General features: G+C 39.1%; 1 protein-coding gene across 1 annotated transcript in view; it reads left to right on the forward strand.

The window, feature by feature from the left end:
* CNTLN (centlein) overlaps positions 1-26,138 on the forward strand; it is a 250,261-nt gene that overhangs the window by 123,499 nt on the left and 100,624 nt on the right. The window contains 2 exon segments of the mRNA XM_064140410.1: positions 4,531-4,654; positions 7,430-7,561. Coding sequence (XP_063996480.1) covers positions 4,531-4,654; positions 7,430-7,561 — 256 coding nt within the window.

Consider the following 26,138-nt stretch of genomic DNA (forward strand, 5'->3'; position numbering starts at 1 on the left):
TTGTTACTTTATCCATCAGTCCTATTGGGAAGTTGGTAACAATTTTAAAAAATAAGCAACAACAAAAAAGATGATAAGTTTATTTTGGGTTTTTTTAGGAATAGGAATATGTGACGTGTCTATGAGTCCAAAGGAACAGAAAAGGGCAAGGTCCCATTCGTAGGATATTGCATTTCTTTTAAGCTCACTAATTAGCGGTGAAGGAGAGTTGCCTTCCTCCTGTCTTCTTTGCCAAAATGAATGGAGTAATTGTGCAAATTCGGGGTGTCCATAGCTTTGAATAATTTTTACTTTATTTCTGCATCCCAGGACATCACTGAAATAAAACAGCATGCCTGGTTCACCTTTGTTATGGGAAGAAAATGTCAAAATGGATAGTAGTTTTTAAAAGGATTTGGACAAACAAATTATCAAGATGGTACTTAGAATGGTCCAAAGCATAAGTCTGATGTTGGTCTTTAACAAGTGAGTAGGAGTTTTGTTGCTTAGATATTCCATATAATCTAAGAATATCTTCTCTTCCTCTGTATTATGTCTCTAGAACTGTGATTCCTGCCATAGCCTGGAGGGGACATTACTGGCCTTGACTAGAATGTTTTCACACAGAATCACACAGAACTTTAGAGGTTGCAAGGGACCTCCAGAGATGGTAGAATCCAATGTCCCTGCTAGCAGGATCACCTAGGGTAGTTTGCACAGGAATGCATCCAGGCAGGTTTTGAAAGTCTCCAGAGAAGGAGATTCCACAACTTCTCCATGCAGCCTATTCCAGTGCTCTGTCACCCTCACCTTCAGTATAGTCCTGTTCTGTGTATTGTGTTCAGATGGCAAAATATGTTAACATTTTGGCTTTTTTCCTTGTAACTGCTTGAGGAAAAAAAAACTAAAATGGTTAAGTTCCTCACTTCTTATCAGCCTAAGAAGAGTAACCAAAGAATTGAATCAATTTATTTTTTTACATCACTTTTCTCAATTTTTACTGGGACCAAAGTATTTTAGGTCAATTTCAACAAAATTCTGAGGTTGTGATTGGACTCTTTTGTTGACTGCAAATAACAACTTTTTTTTTTTTTTTTTCACTAGCAGTTGGGTTCTTCCTCCTGCTGATTGGACATTGTCTTTTTATCTTTCATTGTTGAATGGGAGGGACTATAGAATGACACTAGAGAGACAGAGAATAACCCAGACATCCAGCACTGCTGGAGATGTTTATTCTGTCCCATTTCTGTCATAGAATCAACCAGGTTGGAAGAGACCTCCAAGATCATCCAGTCCAACCTAGCACCCAGCCCTATCCAATCAACTAGACCACGGCACTAAGTGCCTCATCCAGTCTTTTCTTGAAGACCCCCAGGGACGGTGCCTCCACCACCTCCCTGGGCAGCCCATTCCAATGGGAAATCACTCTCTCTGTCAAGAACTTCCTCCTAACATCCAGCCTAGACCTCCACTGGCACAACTTGAGACTGTGTCCCCTTGTTCTATTGCTGGTTGCCTGGGAGAAGAGACCAACCCCCACCTGGATATAGCAAAATGTATACAACGCAGGTTAAATAGTGACAAATGTAACATAATCAGAGAGAGACAGATCTGAGTTTATGAAAATTAAAGTGTAATTTTAAAGTTCTGAAGTGGTTAATAATTCAAGAAATGAGAGTGACTAGGACAGTTAATTGTCTAATTTCTATTTCTGCAAGAGCAGAGCAACTGAAAAGGGAAGGGACAAGCTATAATGAAATGGATAATGGGAACAGGTAAGCAATAATGAAAAATGTAGATTCATAAATAGGAAAGGCCAAATTCTGCACTTGGTTGCATTTCTGGAAGGGCATTGACACTAATAAACCTTTGAAGATTTATGCTATTTTCCAGTACCTCCAAGACCTGATCAGTTTTCACTAGCAGTGTCAATCAATCTATCTCTGATGATTTCATGAGCTTCCATTGAAAACACAGTAATTGTAACTTGATTCTTGTAAACATTTCCTGTTGCAGTGTCAAGCAAAGCTTGGCATAGACTTTATGTCCATTACAATAAATTTGTCCTACTTTGTGTGTGGTTGTTTTTAATACTATTGTATTATTTATATAAGCTACTTCAGACCAGTTGGAAGTACTTTTAAAATTTAAGTTTACACACTGTTTCAGAGGAGAAAAAAAAACCAGTTATGGTAAGGTCATTTTGGCACCTGCTTCTCTTCATAAATCTGCTTTTTGTTCTTCCTGAGTCACTTCCAGAAAACTTCTGTAATTTTATATAAGCATCTGAAACTTTATCTTGTAATCTTCAGCTCTGTTTATGTGTCTTGAAAACTGGGCTATGTTTTAGAAGCCAGGCATAGTCTGGGCACTTTGTAGTAAGCACTACTGTAGAAACCCACAGCAAACTCCTGGCTAAGCTGTCAGCCCGTGGCTTGGATGGCAACACTCTATGCTGGGTTAGGAACTGGCTGGAGGGCCGGACCCAGAGAGTGGTGGTGAATGGTGCCACATCCAGCTGGCGGCTGTCACTAGTGGTGTCCCTCAGGGATCAGTGCTGGGCCCCATCCTCTTTAACATCTTCATAGATGATCTGGATGAGGGCATGGAGTCAGTCATTAGCAAGTTTGCAGATGACACTAAGCTGGGAGCAGATGTGGCTGGGTTGGAGGGCAGAAGGGCTCTGCAGCGGGACCTTGACCACCTGGACAGATGGGCAGAGTCCAATGGGATGGCGTTCAATAGCTCCAAGTGCAGGGTGCTGCACTTTGGCCACAACAACCCCATGCAGAGATACAGGCTGGGGTCGGAGTGGCTGGAGAGCAGCCAGACAGAGAGGGATCTGGGGGTGCTGATTGATACCTGCCTGAACATGAGCCAGCAGTGTGCCCAGGTGTCCAAGAGAGCCAGTGGCAATGGTGTGGTCAGCAGGAGCAGGGAGGTCATTCTGCCCCTGTACTCTGCACTGGTTAGACCACACCTTGAGTACTGTGTTCAGTTCTGGGCCCCCCAGTTTAGGAGGGACATTGAGATGCTTGAGCGTGTCCAGAGAAGGGCAACGAGGCTGGTGAGAGGCCTTGAGCACAAGCCCTACAAGGAGAGGCTGAGGGAGCTGGGATTGTTTAGCCTGGAGGAGGCTCAGGGTTGACCTTATTGCTGTCTACAACTACCTGAGGGGTTGTTGTGGCCAGGGGGAGGTTGCTCTCTTCTCTCAGGTGGCCAGCACCAGAACGAGAGGACACAGCCTCAGGCTGCGCCAGGGGAGATTTAGGCTCGAGGTGAGGAGAAAGTTCTTCACTGAGAGAGTCATTGGACACTGGAATGGGCTGCCCGGGCAGGTGGTGGAGTCGCTGTCCCTGGGGCTGTTCAAGGCAAGGTTGGACGTGGCACTTGGGGCCATGGTCTAGCCTTGAGCTCTGTGGTAAAGAGTTGGACTTGATGATCTTTGAGGTCTCTTCCAACCCTGATAATACTGTGTGATACTGTGAAATCAGGGGTTTTTGTGTGTGTGTGTGTGTGTGTGTATGTATGTGTTGAGATTTAATTTTTATGGCTTGCAGCTCTAACTATTGATAGATCTTTTTTTATTGACTAATACTAAAAAGCCCTCTTTTCATATAAGCAGTAACTAAATGCAAACAAACTATAGTGATTTACTTAGAGATTACAGAGCATCTTCTGTGGTTACTGTACAAGCAGAGCTCCCATTGAACTAGAAATTAAGCATGAGGGCAAATTTTACTACAGGATAATGTCTGGTGAATTCTTCACTATTTTATGGAGAATCTGACTTGTGTCTTTACTGTGAATTGTCCTCTTCTTGATGTTAATCATTTTCAGAGCACAGTGTTGTCACTTAGGAAAATTTGGTTTTATACTCACATGATGTTACTGTGTAATATAGATCAAGGTATATCTTTCTTCTTATTGTGGAAATATAGAGTAAATATTTTTTCATGTAGTTTTGATTAAATGAAAGCTATTGCAATTTTAAATTTTATTTCTTGTTTATTACATAATTAGAAGGCAAAGCCTGGGTCTTACAGGCTTATAAATATATATAGATATATTTACAGAAATTAATTAATTTAAGACAAAATCCTGAAGCCATTTATATTTACCCTTTTTGGTATGGTCTTCAGTGTGGCCAATATTTCTCTCAAAAGTACATACTTTAGTTTTCCATGGAGGGAGAAAGCAGCAGAAAGTAGTTTAGAGGAAATGACAGTGGTAACAATGCTTTTTCAGAAAAGTCCACATATCTTTAGGTGTATTAGGCCAAAGATGCAAAGGTAGTAAATTTTTTAAAACTTCTCAGGAGCATGAAAAAAAAAAAAAAAAAAAAAAAAAAAGTAAGTTTTGCCAGATGTGCAAAATTTGCAAGTAACAATAAGAAAATGTGACCTTGGGGATTGGGATTCTTCATCTTTCTGTACAGATTTCTGAGGCTCTTAGTAGTTATATGAACAGAACTTTTGTTTCATGTGATCTCTGTGACAGTCTCTTACATTTTGCCCAATTTAATTTTGTTTTTTTTTTCTGGTGCTATACAGACACAAGAAAACGATGAGCCAAGAGCAGGCCATGAAGAACTAAAAGAGAGGCTGCAGATGTTACAGATCAACTACAGAGCACTAAAAGAGCAATTAAAGCAGTGGGAAGAGGGTGATAGCAGGTAAGTTACATAGCTCAATTAAAACATTTCCCTCACAGAAGAATTCTGAGAAGAAGTATTATATAGATATTCAAAAGTGAATTTAATTTGAAGGAAGAAACTGCTATGTGGTGATCAAGTCTTTATCCTTTGTTAAAGCAGAATAGCTAGTATACCCCCATCTGAGAAAAAATACAGTTAAAACCAAGAGCAAAATATATTGAGCTGACATCTTGACTTATTTTATTTAGGATCTTGTTGTGAGCCTGGGTACTGGACAAAGGTCTGCTAGGTCTGCTTATTTATGCTTGTCTAATTCCCCAGTAGATTAAGTTGTTGATTGTGTATTTTTATAATTTTCTATAATAGAACAATTGCTCCTTATGTTTCAAATAGCATTACAAAATATTTCTTCATTACTAATGTAGAAACAACAGCCTCTAACATCTAATGATTCAAACATTAACTGAAACTAACCCTAAAATCTTATTTTTAACAGGGGAAAAAAGAGTACATGCGTAAAAATCAGGGTGTTTTAATCTATTAAATGATTCTAAACCATTGTTTCTGATCATTCTACAAAAATATTGCAGGAAAATATCTTTATTAATGGAGAGAAGGAGGACTGTCACATCAAAAATTAAATAGCAAATACTCTCTGTGTAATTCTCCCTTAAATTCTCTGTAAAACAGTGAAAATTATATGCAGGGTGTTTTTGTTTTTGTTTTTTTTTATGTCATTAGCAGAGAGTTGGAACTTTTGTTAAACAGACCTATTTGGAGGTATGAGGACATTTCTTATCATCTTTGTTGTCAACACTGCTGAGATAGTTTTCCAAGTCCTTTCAAGAAAGAAATTGGAGGAGATGCTTACATCCTTGTGGCTTTAGTAGGACTTCAGTGTGTACCTTCAATTGAGTAAACAAGCATGTGTTTTGCTAAGAATAATTAATTTTTGTAATTAGAGCAATACTGATGTAATCTTGATGCAGATTTTGTAACCTACTCAGACTGAAAAAAGAATCTCAAAATCACTGCAGAACTAGTAGACCTTCCCAGAGTCCAGGGTGACATAAAGCATTCTACTGTGAATGATAAACTATCCCTCATATATAAGTAATGCTTTGGCCTGTCTGTGTAGATTTGCATTGTTTTGTAATACCATGGCATTTACTTAACGATGGCTTGTCTCTTAAAAAGACCAAAAAGAGTGTGGGTGAAAATAATGATAGGAATTTCCTACGGCCATTGGTAGCACAGTAAGATTTTTCAAAATATCAAAAGCATAAATAAAAATTAGATTTCTTGAAACTGTAGTGGAAAGGTTTTGTTTATTTAGGAAAGGCATAGATGATTTTATCATCTATCTTACTGTTTTAAATTCATTGCAAGCTAGAAATGACTCAAACCTACTGGATGATAGTTACTTTATGCAGCAAAGTGATTTAATTCTCTATCTCAGGCTAAGTAGGTATTCATGGTCCACAGAGAGAAAGGCTGAAAGCATACAAAAATTCAGCCTAGATAAAGACAGTAAAATAAAACTTAATATACAGTGAAGCACTGAGTGTGCTGTGTCTAATAGTTTAAAAAAAAAAAAAAACAGAATAAAAAAGGAAGAGATAAATACTATTCTGTTATGTTTGTGTTTAATGTCAATTGTATCAGCTTGTGTCCTGATAGGAATGTATTTGGTAAAAGTAGATGCTGGGGAAAGTGTAATGCTAAATCTTTATTTATTCATCTGATTTTTTTTTCATCTATAATTAAAATGTGCTGAAAATGACAGAAATTTTTTTTTTGTCAAACAGACTTGTATGAAGTCATCATATTAAAGAGGTTTATTTGTCCTTTTTATTGTACTTTAAAAAAGCAGCTAGGACACCAATAAAAACAGTGTGTAAATTATTATACCATACACTGCTATTTTGGTATCTCAAAAAGCTCTGTGTCACTGGTGAAATGCAAACTGAGCACTAAGAACTCTGTATCAGCTACTTACATGACACTTCTGATCCTCTGTAAGTGATGGAGGACCTCATTCTTTCTGATTCTTCATAGATTAGAACCTGTTACTGAGATGGCAGCTGATGGGACCTAATCCAACTGTCATTGTACATACAACTTCCACTGACATATGTGACTGCAAAGATGATAGGGGCCTTATGAGGTCACCCCATTCTTTGAGAGTTTATTTCTGCAGTAGGAATTTAAATTGCAGAGAGCTTTGTTAATTTTAATATTTTTAAATAGTTTTTATCTTTTACATTATTAAAACATTTTAATGACAAATTGTGAAATATTTGCATTTTCTGTTTCTGTGTTTCCAAATTCAATTGGCTTTTTCCTGATCCTACCCATATATAGCTTATTCATTAGGGTGTAGATCAGCAGTTGGATTGAGGGTAGGCCTTAGTGCAGCTTCCAGAATGGATTCCATTTGCAGGGGCATTAAAGGTGCTGGTGGCTCTCCCATTTTGTTGCAAAATATTGTGTGGTGGTTTCACCCTGTGCTTTCCTCTGTGAGTATCATAAGGAAGGTGAACAAATCCATGTGGGTGACACAGCCATGTCAGCTGAGAGCCATGGTGTGATATCTGTTTGAATTAACATGATTGAACTTTTCTGCAATTCCACGTTAAAGGTTTCATGCCTCGCAGAATGTATAGATTATGCAAGATTTATATTGTGCAGATGCTGTAGTTTAAAATTTGTATTTTCTACAAGCAAGGAGGTTTCGTTCTTGTGGCCATGTATATATTTGGAAGCAAACAATTTCTCTTTACCCATAAACAGGACTGGAAGTAAAAGTAGTAAAAGCAGATACCAGCATGCAGATCCCTGTCAGCTTTGTCAAGAGGATTTTGATGCCGTGCGGAATGAACTGGCTTTTTTCAAAAGGGAACACAAAAAACTGTTGATTGAAAAGTAAGTTCATTTCTTAAATGGTGTTTACACAAAGAAATATTCTGATATGTTTTTCTGAAGGTAGTATTTTAGCAGGCCACAGAAGAGGAATTCCTTGCAAAATTATGAGACAAAACCATTTTCTACCAAAAGCAGAAAGGGAAAACATCAGTTCTTTTCTTTTTTTCCCTTCCCCTCTTAAATCAGTGACAAGTTACAAGTTTGCTAGCACTAACAGAAACTGTATTCCATGATCTAGGGATTGTGTTAATTAATGTGGCTCTCATCTGTTGGAGGTGTCGCTCTTCATTAGCCTGTATTTTACACACTGCCGTGCTTCATTTTTGGAATGAGGTGGTGAGGGGATAACCTAGCCAGCCATCCTTGTTTGATCTCTGTGATACATACGCAATGCAGAATGCCTCAGCTCTCTTGGTTCCCTGCCCTGTCCTGCTAATCCCAGCTGAGCTCATTATGGTGTAGCCTTGCTGCTACTCCTGGAGCCAGAGCTGTCCAAGCTAATTACTGGTAGCAGCAGAGCTGCCTGTTAAGGGTCTGGTGTGGATCTGCTAACATGGTCCTTGGTAGTGACCTGCAAAAAGCACGAGGGAGTTGCTCTCTTTCTTGCTGTGCACAGCCTGTCCTTCGGGTTTAGTGCTGATCCCTTCACACAGCTCTTTTAGCTGTAGTAAGTGTAAAACTTGGTGAAGGCAACTCTTACTTTAGAAAACATACAGTTTGCTGCTTTGATCTCATAATTCATAGACTATTATACTCAGCCAGGCAGAGTAAGAAAGTGTCCTTTTGTACAAGACAAAAGGAAGTTAGTATGGTATAATTAGCCCTTTGCTGCTGTTTAACAATTTCTGTAAGTCAAGTTGATTTTTTTTTTTTTACATTTAAGAATCAAGGCATCATAGAAACTTTTATTCAGATTTTTGTTTTGTCAGCATTAAAGATTTTTTTTTCCCAATGGGTCACAATGTGAACTGATTTTGCGCAGATACCATGAAGGCTGCTATCACAGAATTTCAACAGCAGCAAATTGTTTTGTAGTATCTAAGTCCTTGCGTTGCCCATAAGCTGCTTTAGCCTATTATGTACAATATTGCCAGTAGCTCTTTTGCATGGCATATTCCTACAGCTGCCAGTTACGGTTGTGTTTCTGTTCTTATCGCTTCATTGTCATGTCTGCTCTTTTGGACTTGGTTTTCATGTGTACTGTTTATTTTGATATTTATGTAGGGAAGAGCACTTTCTTGCCATACGCAACACTGCAGTTGTAATTACCCTTATCTCACTCGTCAACACGTACATCAAAAGCAACAGGAACTCAGGAGCAGTAGCATAAGCCTCTCCTTTTCACATAAAGCCATGAAAGAAAAATTGCTTATGTATTGTGCACACCCTGAAGATTGGAAGAGTTGGACTGTTTTTCTAGAGCTCCTGTGCAATCACGTCTATGGGAACACCCTTATGTCTAATACATTTGGGATCACTGTCCTTGACTAGATTGTCATTAAGTGCATGAGCAAACAGTGGAGTGTTTTGAAATATAAAGATTTTAAGTCAGAGTGAGTTCTTAAAATTCTTTATAGTACTTTGTAAGAGACAAGTGTACCATGATGATCTTTCAGGTGAACTTGTTGTTGGGGTGTAGATGCTTTTTACTCCCTATGGGCAATGTAATTTATTGCTAGTTGAAATCAAGAAGGAATGAAGACCTAACTTCTCTGGATTTTGTATCTGTCTTTAATGCCTATGTCTGTCTATTCTGATGACTGTGTTTAAGTTGTTGAAGTAAGTCAGCACTTCAAGATCTGAGCTCAGTCTTTTTAAGAAAGTCAATACTAAATTTAGTGTACCTTTTAGATCTATAGGTAGGGCTTCTCTATATTGCACATATTTTTTCTAAAACTTTATGGATGAAGGTTGTGATCTAAAGAGCCCTAGCAATTATTTATATGTATGATTTTCAGCCAGTATATCATGTTAGCTCACACTTTGAGTGGATGCACTTAATTTGATAGACACTATTGAGTATTAGCTTAAGCTAATAATCCAAAGCCAAATCCAATGCAGTATTTCTTAAAGAAGACTGTCTGCCCAGGGATTGTATTTTAGTTTAAGTCTGTTTTAACTTTATGTGTGATTTATGTCTGTAACTAGGCCAGAGAATGGGCCAGAGTGATAATGTTCCTTTGTTTCACCTATAAGGAAGATTTCCCTTCCCCTTCTCTTCGCCTTCCCTTTATACTAAGTACATTGCAAAATAGTTGCCCTCAGACTTTATAAGAAGTGTTTTTATTAACAGCTTTACCTGATTTATTTATTAACCCTTCTCACCAGTATTTCCTCCTTCACAGACTATCAGATGATACAAAGATGAATCAATTATGTGATACTGATTGAAGATTGCATTCTTAACTTCATGAATTATAAAATCTGCTTTTTAAATTCTTTATTGTTAAAACAAAAAGAACCAAAATTTAAGTCACTTTGAGGTCTGAACAAATGGCTAACAAAGTAGTCTAACTTTTAATCCCTAACAACTTGTTTTAGGAAATCCTACAGCAGCTACCAACTAAATCCATGTCAAAATTGAAGAGCTATAATCAGGAACAGAACGTGGTAATTGAAATAAATTCCATAAGTATTCTTTAGAGTTGTTATTAATGCTAGTGGCCAAGTGAAAACAATTTCAGAGCCATTTTGTTCTTCTCATGTGAGTTGTTTTCCCTGTGGAGTTTGCAATACCTGTGTTATGCTGCAGTCATTTCCTGTTAAGTACCATGTTACTACCTACAAAAACAGGTGTTGTACTGATGTCCTATTCTGTGTTGAGAAAAAGACTGAATGTAGTAACTTTTTCTTTAAAGCAGATAGAAAAACGTGGTAGTAGTCAAAGTTAGCATTTAGCTGAGAAAGTGATGCAAACTTGTATAAGTTTAATATTTTTATTAAAGATGTATGAAACTGCTGAAAATGCTTAAGAGAAACATCTATTAATATAAAAATTGATCTTTTTATGTATTATTTCCTTTATTCAGCTGTACTTCGAGATTTGTCATCTTGTAGCTGCATAGAGCTAGAATATCTTCAATTAAAAGTCTTCTATATAGGCCTGCATAGAGCTAGAATATCTTCAATTAAAAGTCTTCTATATAGGCCTATGATTTTACAGATATACATTTTATAGCTATACATATTCACACATACACATAAGCATAAATATTAACACACACACACACATAAGCAAGTTTTTAAAAGGCTTTTTTAAAGGACCAAAGATAGAATTGTAAATGCCTTATGAAGTTACTTACAGGCTTCTGCATAATTAGTTTACAAGGCCCCTTTTGTGAAGAGAATTATTTTCTATTTTTGAGCAAGCTTCCAGTTACATTTTCACAAGGCACTGTGACAGCTACCTGAAAAAAATACATTATTGTTTTCCAGTGAGAGTAATCTGTCAGGGATGATGAGATTAATGATCTTGTTAAACTTGTATAGAAGTTTTCTTATTTGTGTCCACAAAATCTTGTAATTTCCTGTATCCTACTTAACAGAGAAATCTAGGTGCTTTCTGTGTGTTTGGAAATCAGTTGAGTTGATATTTTCCCTTTTTCATCCATATTTAATCAGCATTTTCAATGTGAATTTGTTCAAAATCCGAGTACCATTATCGAATCGCCATAAGCAGCCTGTAGTAGTTCAGTTCCATCTCATATATTTTGAGGCAGTGTCATATCGAAAACGTGCAGTCATGCTATCAAATACTCTTCCATAACACATAAGGAGGGAAAGGCAGAATTAAAGTCGCATTAATGATAAAATTTGTGCAGTGTCTGGGACAAAAATAGCAGACACTAGAGAAATTTAGGGACTCCTGTTGGCTACTGTTTGTGTTGCCTGCGTGGAAGTACTGCCAGCCTTGCTGTTGATTTGTGATGATTTCTGGAGATCAGCTGCTATGTCAATGAAGTATTACAATACTGTTGGTAAGCACACTGTTTCAGAGAGTACTTTTTCTTCTTTATTTTGCTTGACAAATCTTTAACACTTAAGGGGAATGTCTGATTTGTCAGCCTACAGATATTCATGTATGTGTAAAAATAAAGTACCAAATGTGTCTTGTTAAACAATACTGCATGTTTATAATAGCAGCCTGTGTACCTACAGTCTATAACACAAAAGCACACTAAAGCCAGTAACATAAGCTGCATATTAAGTAATGAGGGAGTAATGAATATGTATTCTCTCCCAAACCTTCTGTGGTGTTCCTAGGAATTCTGGTAAGGGCAGCGCTGCCTGGTGCTTTCGCCTGGACTTAGCGTACAATACCACTTTTCTGATTTTCTTTCACAGTGCTGGTTTTGGAAAGGAAATAAATATGCCATTTAGGTACATGTCAGCTTTGCTAATAGCTTATGGGATTTCAAAACTCAATTTTGTAAAGAAGTGGAGGCGTTAATTTTGTTCAATGACTGCAAATAATATTTTACAATGGTAATTATTAAGCATCTTTTATATATTCTTGCCCTATCTTGAACTTCTTGTTAAAGTGTACAATTCTGGATTTCCAGAAACTCATATGTGGAGCTGAGTGGACCTTGACTGTGGCCCAGAGTGTTCTTCATGATTGTAATGGGTTGAGTTGAATCTGCTCCTGATACTCAATACCCAGCTGACACTATGTCAGCTTCAAAATGAAAGTGCTTGCTGGAGCAAAGTATCATGGGCCTTGAAGATCAGATTGTAACATGAGAGGCTTCCTGTTCCAGTTGGTGCTTTTGGTTTTCTGGGTTTGGGGTATTAGGCTTTTCCACTGGACTGTCTGTGAGTCGGAGCAGGTGAGGTTCATCCTTGGCTTCTGCTGCTGATGCTTTTGCATTTTGCTGCACTTTTCTGCAAATAGGTGAAGGTAGTTGTGCATTGTATTATCTTATTTTCACTTAAGTTCTTTATGGCAAGTCTTTATCTCAACACAGAGAGTTGTTTTTTTTTTTGTGTTACTTGAAACTTGTCACTGATTTAAGAGGTATGAGAGCGTGTTGTGTTAATCTAGCACAACGATGGACTACTTGATTCTCTGTTGCTGTACAAGGCAGACTGTGCATATACATACAGAAGTTTAACCTGTCAGTATTTTTTTCTAGTCTGTAAAGAATCAGAATTCATGTGCTAAGAAATATTGTTGTACTTGCTTTTCTCAAACACAGTTACATGTGAATAAACATAGATTGTTCTTCTTTTCCTAAAACTCAAGTATTTCAGTGTAAGAATTAATTTAAGAAATTGCTTTACATCCTTACTTTGCAGTATTAGAAACCAGCTCCATACTGAAAATGGGCTGTAGGTAACAAAGACTTGTGTGTGTTGGTTGTCTGAGGTTTATATAAAATTAAAAGCACCGATAAGACATATTCAGGCAGTGGAATCCTCACTATATGCTTCTCTAAGGTACATTGATTACATTTGTACCCAAGTCATGACCCTTCATCTTTGGTGAACTAGCTACAGGTAAAAGCTGCTTATGAGACTGTTCTGATGGTCTTGTTATAAAGGAATAAAAAAAATATGAAACTGAACATAATTAACACAATGCAACATCGTTTTACAAACTTTTCAATCAGCTGGGGTTTGTGCTCAAGTAAAACAAATAAAAGACTATTAAGTTATAGATAAAATTACAGGTTTCTAGTGTCCATTCTATCATTCAGCCTTTTGCAAGCTAGAGGTTATGCTGCATGTTGAAACTATTTTAGTTGCTATTCCCTAGCATATTTTGGGAGTTTAAGAGACTACTAATTTGAAATATATCTCAAAACTCGTTTTTGACAAGTCTGACACTGTTCACTTATTCTGTTAGGTGAACAGACATTGGATTGGTGTGAGGGAGGGTTTTTTATGCTTTTCCATTGCTGAGTGTGGGTTGTAAATCACAGAGACTTTACTTAGCACCGGTAGATACTGCTTCCTGCAATTTTTGTCCATCCTAAAAGTAACTGAATTGGGAAAAAAGAGTAATGAAGACGTATTTCTGGGAAATGAATAGACAAAGTAAGACAGGTACAACTGAATGACTCTGGATAGTCAAATACTCCATTTCCTTGGTTAATTAAGACTACAGGCTGCTTTGTATAAACTGTAAGTTTACAATTTTATTCCTGTAAAGGAATACTAGTAAATCATTCTTAGTACTTTGCATGTTCACCAAATTTAAGTAATGCTCATACTTTTTGCATTACTCTTCTTTTGGCAGCATTATCCTCAGATATATGTAATGGTGCTTTCAAACACAGTCTGGATCAAACACCATCTCCTAGGTTTTCTCTCACCTCTAAAGGCTCTACAGACCCATGAAAAGAGCATATCTTGCCCTTACTGCAGCCAAATGATCTCAAGTTACAATACTGTAGGAACTAGGTGAAGAATTTCTGTCAGGGTAGTATTTCACATGTAAGTATTAGATACAGTTTCTGCCTAGCTTGGTTCTCATAACTCTAGACTTTTGACCAGTAGGAGATTAAAAGCAGTGTTTGTGCTATGATGTGTCACCCTCCTTAGCCACTTAGGACAGCCTTTTCCTGGTTTTCTTTATGGGCTTTCTACAAACATGTGTGTATGTGCGTGTGTTTTCTAATGCGGCATTATTCTCCTTTTTCAATGACTGTGGTAAAGAGCAGATGAAGTTTGTTTGACAGTCTTTTCTGTCTGATTTTCTTCTTAATTTGCTTTCCAATCTTTAGCAATCTTCCATGTCTCTGGAGGAAAACATTTGAAAAGCCTATAGTTAACCTCATAGACTTAGAGGAAAGCTTTTCTTTCTGTAGCAGCTCCTGGACTAGCCTCCTGGTGTCTGTCTGCACTAGCAACTGTATGCATTAGGAGATTGTGATTGGTTCTGCTTATTTCTCCAAAGAGTCATCCTGTTGCAGTGTTACAACATGTAATCCTTGGGAAGGAGTCAGCTTGCTTAGTGGGTTATTCCTTCTTAGGTATTCTGCTCTATTAGAAATGAGATGCTCTGCTTGGTTTTATTTTCCAGATAAAATTCCCTGGGACAAATGGGAAAAAAAAAAGTCTTATTGTTTATTTGGATGTTTATTTTAGACTGCCATGAGCCTGCTCTCTTAATTCCTTTTATCTTCATGCAGAGGAGTGTAGGAGTCTCCTGCTGGCCCAGCCTGTGAATACTGAAAGCTGCTGATGAGCAGTGGCTGTCTTACAGGATGCGTATTACTCAGGAGGCAGTGGTTAGCTAGAGTACTAACTAGAATCCTCTGGCAGTGGGTTAACATGGGGTTGGCAATTGTTGAGGGAAAGATCTCTTTAAACTGATAAGTGCACAGAGAAAGTTTATGCTATAGCTGAGACTATCTTTCTAAATTACCTTTTATTTAATGCATTGAGACCCAATGTGTGCGTGTGTATATGTGCCTTAGATTTGGAGCTCTGTGAGGGCTCCTGATGGTATCTTTAGAACTGCTGACAATTAAAAGTGATGAGTATGAGAAAATTTTGTTCTAGCAAGAAGGTATATTTTGCAGAAGCCCTGCTTACATGCAGATGGTATGAGCACTTAGCCTATTCTAGTAACTTGATAAGTAAGCAACTCTTAAAAATAATTTCTTGCTGATGCCTAGCTATAATTGGAAAACAAATCAGAAGTAATTCTGCTGGTAAAAATTATTCTATATCACAGATTTTATTATGCTGCCTTTTCTTGTATTCCAACTGGGTGAGTATTAAAAAAAATAGTAAATATTGGAGGAGTCATCAAATGTAAAATGGAATTGATGACATTGTGTCATACTGTAAAGAGTAGTATTATAATTGTGTATCAAGGCCAGTACTTTTAGAAATGCATACAATACCAGCATAGACTCTTTCAATTTCTTATTATTCTTGTTTTAATATTCTCAAGTGAGACTGTGGCAAACTATTTGGAGCATAGAATTGACCTGTTGGTATATAAACCACAATGCTGCATGCTTTCCTGCCCATCTTGGTGTCTTTTGTATCTGTATATATGTTACAAGTAATAGGAATGTCTTTCATGAAGTTATTACCATAAAACAAACCACTGCAAGGTAGTTCTTGCAATGTGAAAGCAAAGCCATGAGTTTAATTCTGACCTGCCATATTAGAAGATGTTGATAGTCTTTTAGGAAGTATCAGCAGATCCCTGCTTATTCAGGGTTTGCGGTTTTTCTTGGCTAGTGCCCGTCAGTTCAAGAACTCAATGGCTTCTCCTCGACTATGAAAGAGCAGAAAGTTGTTCTCTAACCATATAATCCAGAAATCTGAGACTGTTCCTTGTCAACAAAGTGTTTTGGAGATGGTATCAGAAAGTCTTTTTAGGTTTTCCACTTCATTTGGAACCAGATTAAAAAAAATGCTTACTGCAAAAAAAGAATTACTGAAAAAATGGAGTCAAATTCTAGCAGATTTATAAGCAGCATAACCTCTCTGTGCAGAAGCCTCAAAGCCATAAGGCAACGTCACTTATGCATAAAGGTACAAAGCAGTACACCAGTTTCTAGAATTTTTAAGTGACATTGTCACTTTTCTCCCATCAGATTGTCTTTCATTTGAACTTGGTAAAGCTGCTAGAAAATACAACATTTAAATATAAGCGAGAGCAAGGGATTTTTGTGGAAGGAGTCATAAATTCTGGGGTTTTTTTGTCAGCCCACTAGTTTTACTATTTTTTCAAGCTCATTACAATGCCAGTCTTCTTTTAAAGATGTTCCTAAGCAGAAACATATGTGTGGGAACTGAATGCATATTTTAAGTAAGGTTTTCAGATAATCTAAAAGGTACAGGATAAGTGGATTAGCTCTTAAAAAATTAGAAATAGCAATCACGTAAGTCACTTGTAGTTAGGACAAATTTGGTGTAAGGTGTCACAGTAAAATTTCAGGGTGCTTTTTTCATTATGTAGTCATATTTAGAACTTGAGAGACCTTGACTGTAAACTAATGAGAACTGAAAAGGCTTTCCCGGTGCCATCAGAGAAGAGTTGCTTGCCATGTTTCGAAAGCTGTGTTGAAGGAGCTAAGGCTAAGACAGACAAATTATTTCAGAATCATATTCTGGTGATAGACAGAACCAAGAATGAGCTACACTGGACCCCAGCAACCAACAAAACAAGGGCTCTGCCACAGTCTGCATACTCCAGAATTACTGACAGTAACAGATATGAGACATTAACAACCACAGACCGCATAAGGCATAGTCCAGGGAAAGTAACCTTATCAGCAGCACACAGTGGACAATACAAATAGAAATTATGTGTGATCACAGTGTGGGTGACTCTGTTAAAAGGCACTGAGGCACCTCTCTGCTGGCATGAGAGGGAGCCATGAGAAGTGTGCTATCTTACAGGAGCCAAGGTTTGGGATGTTGCTGAGTGTGTTCTCCAACTTGCTAAAAGCATAGATTACTGTCCTTTGTTACTCTTTCACGTAGACATGAATGATACCAAAACCTGTACCCTCAGCAGAATCAAGAAAGTCCATTTTAGCAGTCAGAGGCATGAGAGCAGAAACAGGTGTACAAAGCGTATTGAGCTCTGGCTCCATGAATGGTGCAGTCATGAGGGATTTGGTATCTACAACAATGGGATGTTCTTTTCCAACTATAACCTCCTAGGAGGGAATGGTCTCCAGCTGTATGGTAGGGGTAAGAAGATCTTTGACAACGAGTCAGCCAACTTAGTTAAGCAGGCTTTACACTATAGAACTTAGTGGGTGGGGGCCAAAATAGCAATGGTCAAGCCATTATGTCGAGCTGGGGAATAAGCCTGGCCAATCAGAGCAATAACAAAAGTTCTTCAACTAGCTGTCTTGATGAGAATCAGAAGGCCTTCTATCCACCTAGGGTGAGCACCATGTACTGAGCTCTGTCTCTGAAATGCCTGTACACCAATGCATGCAGCATGGGAAATAAACAGGAGGAATTAGAGATCTCCGTGGTGTTGTTTGAAGTGCTATGATCTGGCTACAGTGGTGGAGACACAGTGGGATGGCTCATGCAACTGGAAGGCTGTCATGGATGGCTGTGTCCTTTTCAAGAAAGACAGATTATCAAGGCAAGATGATGGGGTTGCTTTTTAGGTGAGAGAGCAACTAGAATGTATTGAGGTCTGCACAGGGGCAGATGAAGAGTGACCTGGGCTTGTAGGCAAGAATTACGGGGCAGGCTAATATACTGGAGACAGCTCTGACTGTCACATATATTGCAGACCACTTGATCAGGATGGGCATGCTGATGAGGCCTTCTAAGAGTAGCCTCACAGTCACAGGCTCTGGTTCTCACAAGAGATGTAACTACCCTGGCATTTGCTGGAAAGGCTACACAGCCTGACACACAATCCAAGAGGTTCCTATGATGCATTGCTGATAACTTCTTGATCAAGGTGGTGAAGAAGCCAACTAGGATAGGAGTACAAAACTGGACCATACATTGACAAACAAAGAGGGACTAATTGAAGATGTGGAGGCTGGGGGCAGCCTTGGCTGGAGTGACTATGAGATGGTGGAGTTCAGTACCATGGGCATTAGGTACAAAGGAAGAAGCAAGATTGGAACCCTGGACATTGGGAAGGCTAACTTTGGCCTCTTCAGGGAACTACTTGGGGAAATCCTATGGATAGGGCATAGGAATTGGTTAATGCTCAAGTACCACATCCTCAAGCTCAGAAATAGAGCACACTGAACTGTAAGAAATGAAGTGAGGCATCCAGGAAACTGCTTGGTTGAACAGGGAGCTACTGAATAAACTGAAGTGGATGAAGGAAATTTAGAGGACATGGAAGAAGGGGCTGGCTGCTTGGGAGAAATACATCAATGTTGTCAGAGTACATAGAAATGCAACAAGGAAAGCTAAGGCCTCCTTAGAATTTAACCTGTCAAGAGAGGTGTCATGGAAGGCCTAAAGATGCTAAAATAGGCCTGAACATGTCCTGGCTTGCCCAGACGTGTTTTCTGCTCTGCCTCCTTCTGCAGATGGGAGAAGCAACTGCGAAAAGGAAGACAAAGGGGCCTGGTGCCTCCATGTCTGTCCAGACTTGTTTACAGAGTAGCCACGTGTTTTTTCATATTTCATAGAAGGTTGGAAGAGACCTCCAAGATCATCCAGTCCAACCTATCACACTGCCCTAGCCAGTCAACTAGACCATAGCACTAAATGCCTCATTCAGTTTTGTTTGTGTTCTGCCCTGAAAGGTAAAAACAAGCCCTGACTTCACCTAATATGGTTAAGCTTGGCTAACTACCATTCTGACTGGTCCACTAGACTCAGGCTACATTGATAAAAGAGATGAGCAAGTAACACAATGTGCTTGATGCCGCCGCCGTTGTTTCTGCCTTAACATGCTCTCTGCTTCTGACAGTGCTACTGCCTCACTGCATCCTGCCATGTTCTGCTAAACTATAAGTGTGATGGATTATGCAAAACTAATAATCTGTATTAATTTTGGTATCCAGGCAATGCTTGTTAATAACTATGAAAACTGTTTAGTAGCATTAAAACCCACCAGATGACTTATTCACAAGGTTCAAAACACACAGGTTGGAAATTTATACACTCAGGGAACAGGCAAAATTAGATCACTTATTCTTAAAGTGGCAAATGCAAATATTATACTGGAAGAGGCTTTTAAGTATTTACTCACAAATTATAAGTCATACAGTACCCAAAACACATGGAGGGGTTGCTGTCGGAGTTTCCCAGGCTCTTTTCTCAGGAAGCTGGGAGTCTATAGCATAGTCTCTGACCTGGTCCTCTGGATGATCTGTGTATCTCCAGGACTTCCCGTCTTGACAGGAGACTTGCACTGGAGCAGGCAGGATGCAATGTGGTGTGCAGTCTTGGCACAATGTCACACTGGCTATGCAGGCCAATCATGTGGAGGCATTTAAAGCCTGTTCCTGGTAAGCTCTCCAGGCAAATTCAGGATGCAAAATGAGGCAGCAGCAGCACCCCATGCTAGCTGCTTTTTTTTTTTAATCAATATCTGTCCCAAGACTAATGGGGCACTGACATAGATAAGCCAATCAGAATGGCACTTTGCCAAGCTCCACTATATCTGGTGAAGCCAGGGCTTTTGCCCTCCCCTCCCACGGTTGCTTCCCTCAGCACAGAAGGAGAGGGAGCAGGAGAATGTGTCTGGGCAAGCCAGGGTGTGGATAACCCCATTTTTGGCCTATCAGGCCTACCACCACAAAAAGATAGCCCTGCTACATAGTAACAAACCCTAATGCTTTGAGCTTGTCTGCCTAGAAACTGCTTCAAGTTTACCAGGAATAGGCACCACATGCCTCCACGCGGTAGGCTTGCTTAGCCTGCATGACACCTACAAGTCCCCTGACAAGACTGTACATCTGCAAAACGTCCTGCCTGCCCCTCTGCAAGTCTCCTTGCTGAGTCTGGAGTCAGAAGGATTAAGGACCAGGTCAGAGATTGTCTGCTTTTCTCCCAGCACTCCTGCAAAGAGCCTGGGAAGATCAGAAGCCTCAGCAGCTGACAAGACACCAACAGATTTCCTTGCAAGTGTTTGGGTGCTGTCTGAAGCCGTAGCTAGCCCCATGAATCAGGAGCTAATTTTGTGAGTAAATACTCAAAGCCTCTTTAGCAAATGCTTAGCAAAACGCTGTAAAAAAAATCTAATTGCAAGCCTTCTGTCTTAAACAGAAAGGAGCCTCTTGAGTCCACCTAATGGGCAAGCAGTATATCAACTGCAAGAGCCTCTATTCCAGTTCAGTTGAGTCATAATGATTTAATATTGTATTACTGTTAGTTATTTGTTGTAGAACTAGTTATTCCTTTGTATAATGTTTTCATGGCCGTTGCACAGAACCAATTATTATTAAAAATTACTGGGCAGGTGGTGACAGAATCCTGAATATCAAAATTAATAAACAATATTAATTTTGAAAAAAATCCTATCTCCCATCCATTAATTACCCGCCCTTACAGAGGTCAAGGACAACAAGAAAGGTTTCCTCAAGTACTTTGGAGGTAAAAAGAAGACTAGAAGAATTGTGAGCCCACTGCTGAATGAAGCGAGTGTCCTGGTGGTAGAGAATATAGAGAAAGTGGAGTTACTGAATGTTGCAGTAGACCTCATAGGCCCAAAACAGGCTTATACATGTCCTGCCTTGCCTAGGCATATTTTTTTCTGCTCCACCAGAGAGGCAAGTGTGGGAAACAAAAGGACCTAGAGCCACTGAGTTGGGCCTGCCCAGGGTCCTGTGGTGTAAGGTACGCACACTTAGCTTGCACCTGCCTAGTGCAAGGCCTGTGCTTTTCCCAAATTAAGGAAAAGCGAGCCTGTGGCTTTGCCTAATATGGTATGGTTTGGCTAACTGCCATCCTGATTGGCTGTTCTTGTGTCCAAAGGGCAATTAATCTTGGCCTACATTGATAAAAGGAGATATGCAGGTGAACAACCTGCTTTTGCTTCCTGCTTTGCTCCCATGCTCTTTGCCCTGCTCTCTCTGCTGTGCCCAGCCCTGCTGCTATTGCACACTGCCTTGTTGCTTGCCTGGTAAACTCCACTGCTGCGAGTTACCAGGAGCAGACCCTGGATGTCTGCATGCAATTGGCCTGTGTGGTCAGCATGACATCATGCTGAGACTGCATGTTATCCTGCTTCTGCACCTGAAGGTCCTGCCTAGAATCCCTGGACCTATATGCAGATTGTCTAGAGGAAACCAGGAGAACAGGGTCAGAGATTGTCTTCATCCTTTCCCCAGAGGCCAGGAAGATTCAAGCCTCAATGTCCAACAAGACACAATCCCCTGAAAGCATTTGTGCACTGTCTGGACTGTGGCTAGCCCTGTGAGGGTAATCATAATAATCTGTGAGTAAATGCTCAATGCCTCTTTGTAATTCTCTATTGCCTTCTGCCATAGAGCAGAAAGAGCTCCTTAAGCCCATCTACTGGGCAAACAGCATATTGACTGCAAGTGGCATTTGACTGCAGGAATAGTCTCTTCCAGTTCAATTAATGTTTATATATTTTGCTGGATATATTAGATGTAGATATTATCCATAGAATGTTTCCATAACTGTGTAAGAACAAAAATATTATTAAAATAAGTGGTCGGGGGTGGTGAGAGTTCTGAATAGCAAAATTAATAAACAATATTAATTTTGGAAAATATAATCTTGCATCAATTAATTTCCTCTCCCCAACACTGAATACCTTCATTGTTTTGATCTTCACTGCTAAGACCAACCTTCAGGAGTCTCATATATTCAAGACCACAGAAAAAGTCTGGAGAAAGGATGACATGATTCAGAAAGATTGGGTTAGAGAGCAATTGAGAAAACTGGACCTGTTTAGCCTGGAGAAGAGGAGGCTCAGGGGTGATCTTATTACTGTCTACAACTACCTGAAGGGGCATTGTAGCCAGGTGGGGGGTGGCCTCTTCTCCCAGGCAACCAGCAAGAGAACAAGGGGACACAGTCTCAAGTAGTGCCAGGGTAGGTATAGGCTGGATATTAGGAAGAAGTTCTTGCCAGAGAGAGTGATTTCCCATTGGAATGGGCTGCCCTGGGAGGTGGTAGAGGCACCATCCCTGGGGGTCTTCAAGAAAAGACTGGATGAGTCACTTAGTGCCGTGGTCTAGTTGATTGGTTAGGGCTGGGTGCTAGGTTGGACTGGATGATCTTGGAGGTCTCTTCCAACCTGGTTGATTGTTTGATTGTATGATTGTATGATTCTATGATTCCACAAATCATGGATTCTTATGGGCTGCACTTATGAATGCTGAGAGAGCTGGCAGAAGTCATGGCTATGCCACTGTCCATCACCTTTGAAATGTCCTGCAGAACAGGAGAGATGCCTGATGTTTGGTGAAAAGCCAATGTCATTCCAGTCTTCACAAAGTGCAAAAAGGAGGACCAAAATCATCCTCGCCTCCGTCATTGATGGAACAGTTAATTTTTGTGCTGTCTCAAAGCATACTGAGGGAGAGGAATATATGGATTGCTAATAGGTATTCCTAGTTATGAATCTGTTTTGCCTAAGTTTATTCATGTATACAGCTGGAATATGCTTTATGCAAATTTTCAGACTCAGTTTGAACAGTTATTTTATTGCTTTTAAATCCCATTGGAATTTAGTTAGGGTTTTAGTTTTTTGGGTTTTTTTTTTCCATCAATTTATTAATGGTTCAGAGATTATTTAGAGAATTCTGGAGTTTGAGCACTCTGCAAGGTTTCACATACTCCATGTATCAAAGTGAGTTGTCAGAGTACTTCACAATATTTGATAATTATTTGCAAAAAAGTGATGTCTGATATCTTTGTTGTTCTAAATTATATCCTGAGAATTTTCATTTTTTAAAGTTGAATTCACAGCATGCATTGACAGAGATGGTAAAATACAGTAGTAGCAACCTTTGACTTTGTCAAGAGAGTAGATGTGAAGATGTGATTTTTTCATGAGCTAGAAGTGATCAGTGTATACTTACACTCAGATTTCTCTTTCCTCTTGACCTATTTCTATTGTATTCAAATTCCATCATTCATTCTTGAATGTTGGTTCAAAGGTCTACTTTTTCTGAGACTACAGAGCAAAATCTTTTGTTTTAAAACAAAAATTCTGTATTTTCCTATTATGATTACCATAGACCTTCAAGTTCTGCACTGCTGTATGTATTCAATTTAGAGCTTTAATCACTTCTTTTGTCTGAGATAGATTTTTCCATAGATAGATTTTTCCATCGGCCTCTTGATTTTCTTTCTTTTGTTTTTTTCCTGGATCATCAACCTTAGCTGCAGAACTGTATAGTTTGTCCTTCTTCCTTGCTTCCCACCTTTCCCGTTTTGGTAATGTGTCGTATTTCTCCTTTTTTACAGCTGTGTCATCTCTAAATGAACTTAAGTTTCTAACTCTTCCCTCTACAAGTGGTGTTTGCAATCTGTTTTTGTAAATTTGAGGTTTTCTAATTATGTAATAGATGTACTAGTGAGGTTGTGTTTATGAGCTATTGATTGAAATAACACAAAAACTTGAATACAACCATTGAAATTTTTTTAAATCAAATTTTAAAAGGCAGAACATAATTTTCCCTCAAGAATGCTTATTCCTAAGTTTCATATTCTGTGTATTTTATTTGCTTCCTCAAGAAAAAATATGTACAGTACGAACAAGAGAAGAAGAAAGCACCCTTCTTCTCAGGTGATGTATTGTCATTAGGAGAATTGCAAAAGAGTAAACTGAAAGCATCCTGCATGTTTCACAAAGATAAATCAGTTTTTGTCTCTATGATGAGACTCTGAGCAAGATAATGGTGAAAATGAAAAGTGAGGAAGCATATACCTCCCCCAATTTCTGCTTTTTGGACTATGTTCTTTCATAGTTGAGTCATTGCTTTCATAGAATCAAAGAATCAACCAGGATGGAAGAGACCTCCAAGATCATCCAGTCCAACCTAGCACTCAGCCCTGTCCAATCAACTAGACCATGGCACTAAATGCCTCGTCCAGTCTTTTCTTGAACACCTCCAGGCACAGCGACTCCACCACCTTCCTGGGCAGCCCATTCCAATGGCAAATCACTCTCTCTGTGAAGAACTTCCTCCTAACATCCGGCCTGTACCTCCCCCAGCACAGCTTGAGACTGTATCCCTTTATTCTGTTGCTGGTTGACTGGGAGAAGAAACCAATGCCCACCTGCATTAGACTTCAGCAGTTTTTCTTCTTCAGCTTTCTTAAATTCCTCGAAGTTTCTTCTTGCTGCTTTGGAAGTTCTTAATTGACTCTTCTTTGATGCTTCGTCAAATTGGTCATGTTCACTTGCTCTTGGGGAAAGTAGCAGTTGTACAGTCTCTGCAAAGAACTGTACTCTCCAAGAAGACCAGATTACAGTCTTTCCTCCTTTTTCATGAGCTGCACTCTTGTATCAAAATATGCAGAACTTCTGGTATTTGTGGTGACATTTAGAGAACTGAACTAGATGTACCATCTTTGTCATAAAGCAGCAGTCCTCAAACTACGGCCCGCGAGCCAGATATGGCTCTCCAGGGTCCTCAATCTGGCCTGCTGATATTTACAGAACCCCCCTGCCCCCACCTCCAACTGGGCGTTGGTGGGGGGAGCCAAGCAGCCACTTCCTGCCACTTAATCTGCTCGCCAACCTCTGTAGCCCCTCAAGCACCTGCTGGGACTGGCCTGGAACCAAGCTATAGTCTGGCCCCGACACTACTGAGCTGGAACCAAACTATAGTCCAACCCCCGACAGTGTCCGAGGGACAGTGAACTGGACCCCTATTTAAAAAGTTTGATGACCCCTGTTATAAAGAATATACAGATGCTCGTCTCTCCACACTCCACCTCTCTCCCCCCACCCAAATGACTCAAATATCACACATTGTTAGGGATCGGAAGGGACCTCAAATAATCATCCAGTCAAAATTCCTTTCCAGAGTAGGATCACCTAGAGTAAGTCATACAGGAACGCATCCAGAAAGGGAGACTCCACAACCTCTCTGATCATCCCTTTCTAGTATTTTGTCACCTTTGCAATGAAAAAGTTTTTTCTTTTGTTTAGGCAGAACCTCCTCTGCTCAAGCTTGCATCCACTGCCCCTTGTCCTACCACAGCACATCACTGAGAAGAGCCTGGCTTCGTCCTCCTGACACTTGCCCTTCACATATCTATAAACATTAATGAAGTTACCTCTCAGTCTCTTCTCCAAGGTGAAGAGCCCCAGCTCCCTCAGCCTTTCCTCATGAGGAAGATGTTCCACTTTCTTTATCATCTTTGTGGCTCTGCACTAGACTCTTTCAATTGTCCAGATCACAATTTTACTATGTCAATTGGGAAAAAAAACAGAAAATATAGAAGAATTACTTGCTTCTGTATGTAGCTCTCAACACTGCAATTTTTGCACTGTTTTTCCCATGAAATTTTAAAAGACTTTTAAGTGATAGTAAAGGAAAAAACTGATTACACAGTCATGATAAAAAGCTGCAATCACTTCAACATTCTTTTTTCATCTTACAGTCTGTTATGGTGAACATAGTATGTATCAAATCCATATGGTATATATTTTTTCTCTTTTAGTAGTATATTTGCCTTAAAATTTCTGTAGAAAATAAAATTTGTTTTGTTTTATTGTTTGTTTTTCAGGGAAAAAAAAAAAGAAAAAAGAAGGGAAATCAGCACACAATCTATTCCTGAGCAGCCCAGTCTCTGCTCTCAAAACTTAACAAATCTGCAAACTGAAGCTTGTCAGGCTTCAAAGATTTTTAAAAAATGAGACACCAATAAACCAGCTAACTAGGATACAATAGGGTAGTATTGTATCCTAGTTGATTCAAACTAGCAGTTGATTCAAAAAGGGAAGTTGTACTCATGTATGCTTGTAATAGAGGGAGTAATTAACTAATGTGAGATGATTTTTTTTCAAAATTAATATTGTTTTTTAATTGTTATATTCAGGAGTTTCACACCCCCCAACCACTAATTTTAATAGTAGTTGATTCTTCACACAGTCATGGAAACATTATACAGAGGAACAACTAGATCTAGAAATAACTAGCAAAACTATGTAACATTAATTGAACTGAAAGAGGAG

The sequence above is a fragment of the Pogoniulus pusillus genome, chromosome Z, assembly GCF_015220805.1.
Source record: "Pogoniulus pusillus isolate bPogPus1 chromosome Z, bPogPus1.pri, whole genome shotgun sequence".
In the NCBI taxonomy this organism is placed as follows: Eukaryota; Metazoa; Chordata; class Aves; order Piciformes; family Lybiidae; genus Pogoniulus; species Pogoniulus pusillus.